Source organism: Monopterus albus, unplaced genomic scaffold, assembly GCF_001952655.1.
Source record: "Monopterus albus unplaced genomic scaffold, M_albus_1.0 scaffold116.1, whole genome shotgun sequence".
NCBI lineage: Eukaryota > Metazoa > Chordata > Actinopteri > Synbranchiformes > Synbranchidae > Monopterus > Monopterus albus.
Window position 1 is genome coordinate 798,250 of NW_018127996.1, and position 8,646 is coordinate 806,895.

The following is an 8,646-nucleotide window of genomic DNA, read 5'->3' on the forward strand; positions in this document are numbered from 1 at the left end:
CTGTCAGGTTTGCCCGGCTGCACCTACTTTCTCACTCCCCTCACTCTGTTTTCTCTCCCTTACCCTGATTACGCTATCCTTTTCACCTGCTTGCCACCAGCTGCACATGATTAGTTTCTCCCTATTTAGTCCCTGCTCTTCGTTCACTCCCCTGCCAGTTCTTTCTAGCTTTTCTCAGGCCCGTTTGTTCCCCGTCGTTCTTTTGATTCTGTATTAGTGTTTTGTGTCTCTTTCTCTCCAGCTGCTTAGATTACATTCCCTCTTTGCCTCAGCCGCTCCTTCGGACCACGGACCTCCTCCACTCTGCTCATCACCACCCTGCAGGTCGATGCACAGTCTACAACTCACCGTATGTACTGTTTCTGTTTATCTTCAGTTGCATCAAACCCGACCATTCCAGGAGTGAGTCCCAGTGTCTGCAGCGGTCCTCTTCTCATCGTCTCCACCATTGACTGTGTAACCCTCTGAAGCTCGACACCCGGTCCCATTGTTACACTACTGTTCATTTCTTGTCACTTATTTAACACTGTAAATAAACTAGCACTGCCTGCATCGAAGTCAGCCACCTGGGTCCGTCTATTTTTGTGACTCGCTCACTTCTGTGTTCGAGCCATCCTAACAGAAAGAACTGGCCAACATGGACCCTGCTGACTCTGGTGCAGGCACACCATCCGTCAAATGTACAACTAGCTCAGGCACTGCAGCAGCAGCAACATGACCTGGCGGCACTCCCACAACAGGTAACACAACTCACCTCCCTGATGTTGTCACAACAGAATCGTCCATCCACCCGTTCTACCAGTCCCTGCCTAGATCCTCCAATACCTGAACCAGACATTTTTGACGGCAATGTGGATAAATGCTGGGGTTTTCTGCTGCAGTGCCGCCGGGTGTTTGAGCACCAACCACGGACATACCGTACAGATAGAAAGAAAATCAGCTATGTCATAAACCGTCTCCAAGGTAAAGCACTGTCTTGGGCCGAGGCTGCGGACTCCAGTGGCCTACTCATCGGTACCACCATCACAGAGTTTTTCGATAACCTGAAGACTGTTTTTTTCTCCTTCATCCCACCAGAGCCAAGCGTCTAAGGAGCTCCTGACCATCCTTCAGGGGGCTCAGCGAGTCCTAGACTATGCTGTTGACTTCCGAGTTCTTGCTACTGAGGCCGGCTGGGAGGACCGCCTGCTATGAGCGGCCTTCTGGCACGGCCTAAACAATAATATTAAAGCCGAGCTTAATACTAAGGATGAGTCCCCTGACCTCAGCCTTTTAGTCGACTTGGCCATTCGGATTGACAAACAACTGGGTTATTCCTATACAGAGCGAACAGGGCGGCAGTCGGCCCCACGGACCCCAGCCACAACGGGGGACACTGATGGGCCGTTCCTCCAATTCCACCAGGTCCATCACCAGCTGCCGCCTTCCTGTGCTCCTAGAGGCCGGCGGCCAGAGGTCTTCCCACCTGGCTCTCCTGGACTCTGGGGCCAGGGGCAATCTTATGGATCCGAGCTTGGTGGAGCAACTAGGCCTGGCCGCCGAACCATTGCCCCATCCCATCGAGACCCGGGCCATCGACGGCCGACTGCTGACCCTCATCACACATTGCACTCCACCGCTTCGTCTCACCATCGCCGGCAACCATCACGAGGACATCTGGTTCCGCATCTTCACCATCCCGGCCACGCCATCCTAACAATATGTTTGCCTTATGGACTATTGGTTGGAGTGCACAAGGCATCACTTTGGGTTCTCAGAATTTTGTTCATTTGTTTTTACTATTTCTTGGCATTTTGTTGACCAGATAACTAACTAACTGAGAAAACAGCCAGTAATAAGCTGGTAATTAGCAGCTGAAAGGTATTTCCCAGTTACGCTTAACCAGTGAAATTCAGAGAGATGAGGCGGTCCAAGTGGCTACAAAAAACCGTGCTGGTTTATTCAAAGGATCACAGGCAAAATTAACATAACACGTCCAGGTATCTTCCACCTCCAATACTGCGCGCAGGCAGATGAAGAATGTAAGACCCCGAACCCAACAGGCCTGTACATTATATCTGGCTTGGGCTAACCCCATTCTACACAGGCACGTCAAACCGTGGCGTCACCTGATATGCCAGCTTTACAGCTGACCGTAGCAGTAGTCAAAACATGGAGAAAATCAATGTGTGTGAGTGTTGATTAAGTGGTGTGTATCTAAGAACATACAGGACATTCAGGGACATGTCCGGACATTAAGCCTAGGAAGATATTATGATTAAGATTACGGCTAAACATATCATACAGTAGCCACCTTCTATCTAGTTATCCTTGAACATAAACAACCTGGAGTAACTCATGGAAATGAGTAAGCATTTAACAGCCTGAGCTAGACATCCTGTCTACACTAAAGACATTTCTAATACAACAAGTACCTAACCAATATCTATCTGACTAAAAAATACCTAACAAGGCCCTGCTATGATTAAATGGTAAAGATAAATGACAAATGGGTTATGCACAGCATGTAATTTAAAAAAAACTAATAATGGTATCGGCCAATTTTATAAACTGCAATTAAATAATTGAAATTACGGAAGGTAATTTTGCATAAAATATTTCCTTTAAAAACATTTGCGTTATTTCGTCCTAAAAATGTCAGCACATAGCTTATGTATTGCCGGGGTTTTATTTTGAAACCGGAAGCGTCACTTTTACCTGACGCTAGCTCGGTAGACGCTGGTCGCCCGCTTCGTTTAGCTGCCCATGGTGCTAAGTAGCAGACGGGTCAGGGGCGGTCGCATCCTGTCTGTTATTTCACATCGAGGACCGACGCCAGCTGCAGAGCGGGCTCCACTAACAGCGGCACCGAGTGTAGATGCTGGCGCAGGTGTGATACGGCAGACGAGGTGATGCTCTCTCCGTGGCCCCGCTGGTACTCCACGGGCTGCTGTCTGGGCTGCCACGTCCGCACAGGAACCATCATCCTGGGTGTCTGGTACATGGTGAGCACCGCCTATCGTCTGTCACCCGCAGCATCCGTGTAGGCACCAGGCTGATGATGAGAAAGAGCATTATCAGGGAGAAGCATGAGCTTAGGACAGAGGATTCGTACTGCAATGCTGAGCTTGAAAGCTCACTCCAACATTAACACCAGAATTCCTGTTGTCAGAGAGGAACCGAGCTATGTTCTTTAAACCACATCCAGACAGACACCAGCAGCTTGTCCCACTGTAGGGTGCTGAGGTGACCCGACCTGTTGGGTCTAGGCTTCTGTAAGTAAAACTGGGCATTCAGAGTTTTAGGTGGGCGCTTCCTCCTCCTCCACAGTCGCTTTTTATTGAAAATTAATTAAACCTATTGTAATGACCCCAATGGCTGACGTGGATCGTCACACTATATTGGGGAACATTTCAGATAAATAATAATCAATAACGTGATTTTCAAATAGAAAGTCACTTTCGGCTTTTCCCGTTTAGGGGTCACCACAGCCAATCGTCACACTGACGACTCGCATGTTGACATTTGGCACGTGTTTTCCACCGGATGCTCTTCCTGATGCAACCCTGACTCGACCCTGGGTCGCAGCGGCGAGAGCGCTGTGTCTCAACCACTAGCCTACCAGGGACGGTGACGTCAACATTGTCAAATAATTGTACTAAATGAAACCATGAAAATACTATACGTGTGTCCTGTTTTTTGTACTATTAAATCTTATATATATTAAGTCTTTATTTAAATTTTAGATATTGTAAAATGTGAATGATGAGCCAGTTCCGCTGGTAGTCTGTTAAACTGAACGTACAGGAGAGGGTTAATGAAGCCAAACACCAGATGTGGAAAATCTTCCCCCTGCTCCCTATGAATAAATTAGCAGTGGGCCTCTTCAGGTAGCAGGGCTTTGTGTCCAGCTGCCTATTGATTGCAAAGAATGTTACATTACATTCATCTGATCAGTGGGGATGTGTGAGTCACCTGTGTAATGAGCTGCACCAGTCAGCAAAGGCCTGGACTCAGCCTTTTCTGTTGATATGTCATTTAATACAGTCACTCTGTTTCTAAGTTCAGGTCTCATTGATCATATTTAGGTTTCTATAGTTACTACTTATTAAAACCTAAGGTGCACAGAGTTTTTATATTCCTTTTTACTGTGCAGCTTATTAAGATCATAAATAGAGATCCATCACATGTCCTGTGACAGATTTAGAGAGTTTAACATGGCAGACTACATTCAGCATCTGCACTTTTTCATTCTCTTCTTCCACTGTCTCCTACTCATATTGCTACCTTTGTCCATATGTGCTGTCTCCCTAAGCTCATCAATGCTGTGGTGTTACTCATCCTGCTCACAGCACTCAGTGACCCTGAGCAGTACCAGCTGGCGAATGACCTGGACGTCATGGACGATGCCAGTAAGTAGCTCAGAAGGCCAGTATGTCCATACGTAGTCTCACAGTGAGAGAACAGAATGTCAACAGACAGTGGACAGCCGTTTTAGATGTAGTCTTAGCTATTGTCTTAAATATATTTATTTTAACAATGGTCAGACTACCAGACCAAACTGGGACAGAGAACGCTCGCACACTGTGCACGACAGACACTATGTAAAACGGACCCACAGCTTTCCTTGAAGTTCCAGAGATTGTAATCTTATGAACACTTCCCAGCAAATTCAACAGGTGTTTTTACACCCTCACCTCTCCCAAAAACTATTATCACCTCTTTAGTTTTCCCTTAGTTAAGCTGAAGGTTGTGATACACCGACTCCCTAGAGTGGACACCTCCCTCTTACATGCTATTTCTTATGCCCTCCTGCTTTTGGCCAACTGGATTTTGGTCTGACTGCATCATTACTCTCCACACCAGAGCACTAGGTCACATCCTCACATCTGGGTCAAGTGAGGCTGGATCTCAAAAAACAATCTAGAATCAAACACAATTTGCAAGGTTTTTATTACAGATTAATACTGGGTCTATAACTGAATATCAAAGGGGAATGAATTTGTTTAGATTGAACCGAGTCAGAACTGAATCTGTCCATTTTATTGCTGAGTCTACAAACTTTACTGATGTGAACATTTGTTACAGCAGCATAACGGGGACAATACATTGCTATGCAGGTTCCAGTCTTGTCTTTTGATTGAATGAGCTGGAAATGATCCTTTTGCTCTTTTACAGCAGATTCTGTGGTGTATGGCATCTTATTGGACAGAGGAATATCAGTTTTCCCCAGTACTTTCCCATGTTGACTTTGCCTGGTGCTGTCCTTATGTAGCACACTGATTCCTTCTGTTATGTTGATACCAGGTCAGGCTGATGTGGAGCGAACCGCGGAGCGGAGGCTGATTCCTCGTCTGGTTGACAGATGCAGCTTGTCATTTAGATTCTGAACACAGTGTGGACATGATGCTGTGACTATGGTCAGAAATATGGTTTGGGATTAAATGTGCCTCAGCCAAAGTGACCCCGCACTGGCTGAAATAAACAGGCACATGCCAAATCAGAACTGCTTGTTTTATCAACTTTACTTCTCTTGCTGCTCCAGACATGTGCATCGCTTCAGTCATCTCTCTGCTGATGATTCTTATATGTGGGATGGCAACATACGGTGCATACAAGGTAAACTAATGATTTCTTGTCAGACTTGCACAGTGCTGCTGATTAAAGCAAAATGTTCTGTACAATTACACACTGATCACATTGAACTGCAGGAGAGGAAATTAGAAAATTCTCAAGTGTTGATTGTTGTAACAGCACTTTTCAGACTATTTCAATGATTTATTAATGTTATGGTTCTACTGTATTAATACGTCTACTTTTGGAATATTTGAAAACATAACAAAAATCTGATTTATATCCACAGTTCAAACACTCCGCAAGAGCTCAGCTTGCTCTTCTTGACTGTGACAACCTATCTTCTGCTCCTATTTGAGATAGGTTGACTGTGTCCTAAAACAAATATGTCTGTTTCAGCTGCGTGGCACCTGGATCATCCCATTTTTCTGCTACCAAATATTTGACTTAGCTCTCAACACCCTGGTCGCTGTCAGCATCGTGGTCTATCCGAACACGGTACAGGACTACCTGCAGCAGCTGGTAAGAAGTTCTAAGTGTTTTACTATGAAAAGTGAAGTGAGTGGCATCTAAGTCAGTAGTAGTGGTGGTTCATGAGGTTTTTTTTGACAAGTCAAATGCTTCAGTGTAGATGCATGCAGTATGATAGATGATCTCTACTGTCTGATGACTGGTGCTCCATTAGCCTCAGATGAGCTCTCTGCCTGTTACTGACTGTTTATATGTATACATATGCTTGATCCTCATTGTGCTGCTCTTCATTGGCTGCATTCTTGGTTTCAAGGTAATGTTTTCATACCTTAATTTGCACATTTTTTCCATACGCTGAGTTTGTTGCAGGCCTGTTTCCAGCTGAACAATTTTCTTATGAAACTCTGTGATACAGGCTTGTGTTTTTATGCACCTTTCAGTCCATTTGTGATTTTATGACAACTTAAGTGTGGTGGAAATAAATGTGCCTTCATTAGTCCTGAAGAAAGTAGACCCCAAGTATAGTATGAGACATGACAGGTGATTATTGTGTGTCTGTTTATGTTTCGGTAGAACCAGATGGAATGGGTTTTGGCCATTATTAATTGGCTTGTGATCAAACGTCAAACTCAGCTGCACTTTGTATTTAGGTTAGAATGCTAACATGCTAAACTAAGATGCTAAGCAGCATGTTATCATTGTCACTGTGTTCATGTTGCCATGCTGACATTTAACATTTCACTCCGAGTACCCGACAACCTCAAAGAGCTGCTCAGCACAGTACAGTACCATAACAGATGGCGTTGTGTTTGGCTGGGGAGTTCCAGTAGCAAGCTGTCTGCTTAGAGCCAGATGCTTCCCGGTTGACATAGAACAAATGAAACTTGAGTTTCCCACTTTGAAGTAATGTATAACTCTCAGATAGATCCTGGAACCAGAGTCAGACTTCAGCAAGTGAGGGAATGGATTAGAATTTACACTCTATTCACTATCAGACATGAGGTGCGTGTTATCATGGTACAATCTGCATCTGTCTGTGTGCACCATACTGTCACGTCCCAGGGAACTAGGTGACCTGATTATATATTGGAACACCTCAGTACAATTCTTGAAACTGCAACGCTGCAAGAACGTTGCTTGAAAACCTAAATACAGAAGCAGCCATACCAACACAAACACTGGCTAGTTCAAACATTCATTTGTTTACAAAGCCTGTGAGTGTAATTGATTGATGATATTGGATTTTTACATTAGGCAGTTCCAGCTTGTGATGTGTGTTTCTGTTCTCTCAGGCCTACCTTATAGAATGTGTGTGGAACTGCTACAGATATGTGAGTGGCCAGGGTACTTCTGAAATCTTGCTCTACGTTACTACCAATGACACCACGGTAAGTCCCCTTGACTGTGCCATAAGACCCAGACACCATAATGACTTCAGAGTTTAAGCTTCAAGGCTGTCAGTATTGTGTGTTTTTGTCTTTGCCAACTAATCTCATGAAAAGGTCCAAACCAGTAACGTGCCTGGGTATTGTCTTAGCTCCTCTTAGTCTGAGACCCATTTATTCTTAGTGAATCAATGCAAATCTTTAAACATTTGAATTCCAACAGCTCAATAACTTCCTAAAACAGCTGGACACAGTAGTTTCTGAAAAGTTTAGTCAGACAGGAGTGCATTTGTCAGGGACTACGTCTTTTGGTCCCAGGCCCACCTCTCCAACCACTGCCCACAGATGGATGATGAACAACATGGACACTGCACAGTCTTGTTGCGCTACAGTTAAGAGAAAGTCCACTAGAAAAGAGTTGATTTTTTTTTTCCTCTTACTTCTCTGTCAGACCACCTGTGTGAATGCTAAGCACATCGTCCAGTGAGCCGCTGCTAATGTCTGTGTAGAGCTCAACAGTACTGAGAGTTCTCTTACTTAGTGCTAATAAATTGCACATTCCTCACATGCAATGCACAGTGGAACCAACTTCTGTCCGCATCAAATGTAAGAGAAGTAGCTTCACAACAAATTGCAGTGACAAAGCAAATATGAAGCACATGAGAAAATGTTTTATTTTTGCCATATTCACAGTCAACCTATCCTCTTTATTCTGAGGTCAAACACAAAACAACAGCAAATCTTGTGTTCTTGTTTCTTCCTCTTTGGAACAACACAAAGATGATTTCTTTATTCAACCCAGACTCCAAGTAACATTTTTACTGTCTGCATAGGCTTCCTCTGCTGACAACTGTAAAGCCGTCATGCTGAAGGCAGGAAGGAAGTATAAAGTTGGTCTGTTGCAGCAGGTAGTTTTACACAGGGACAGTAGCTCAGATGGAGGAACACACATGGCCAGAGAGATGAGGCTCCATGCTGGCAAAGCCATTATGATGGTGGCCGACGCACAGTAGTAGTACAGTAAGAGAGCTCTGTCTGGAGGCACTAGGGTCTCCTGTTAGTGTCCTGTTGCTTAGATCTGGCCCTCTGACTGCTGCTGCTTTGCTGCCCACACACTCATTATAACTACTTGTGCTTTGACAGAAGGGAGAAGAAAACAGATGCTGTAAAAGCATTTATGGCCTGTTTTGACCATCATGAAATTCAGAGTAGCCGAGCTCTGAGAAAATGTATGTTT

The 8,646-nt window shown here is 44.7% G+C and overlaps 1 protein-coding gene across 1 annotated transcript in view; it reads left to right on the plus strand.

Annotated features, from left to right (window-relative positions):
* The first annotated feature begins 2,686 nt into the window (after nucleotides 1–2,686).
* The window catches only part of LOC109966628 (lysosomal-associated transmembrane protein 4B-like), an 8,040-nt gene continuing 2,080 nt past the window's right edge, over nucleotides 2,687–8,646 (plus strand). Inside the window, exons 1-6 of the mRNA XM_020611591.1 lie at nucleotides 2,687–2,984; nucleotides 4,295–4,391; nucleotides 5,525–5,598; nucleotides 5,953–6,075; nucleotides 6,245–6,337; nucleotides 7,317–7,412. Of these exons, the coding sequence (XP_020467247.1) occupies nucleotides 2,892–2,984; nucleotides 4,295–4,391; nucleotides 5,525–5,598; nucleotides 5,953–6,075; nucleotides 6,245–6,337; nucleotides 7,317–7,412 (576 nt within the window). The 5' untranslated portion in view covers nucleotides 2,687–2,891. The remainder of the gene's footprint in view (nucleotides 2,985–4,294; nucleotides 4,392–5,524; nucleotides 5,599–5,952; nucleotides 6,076–6,244; nucleotides 6,338–7,316; nucleotides 7,413–8,646) is intronic.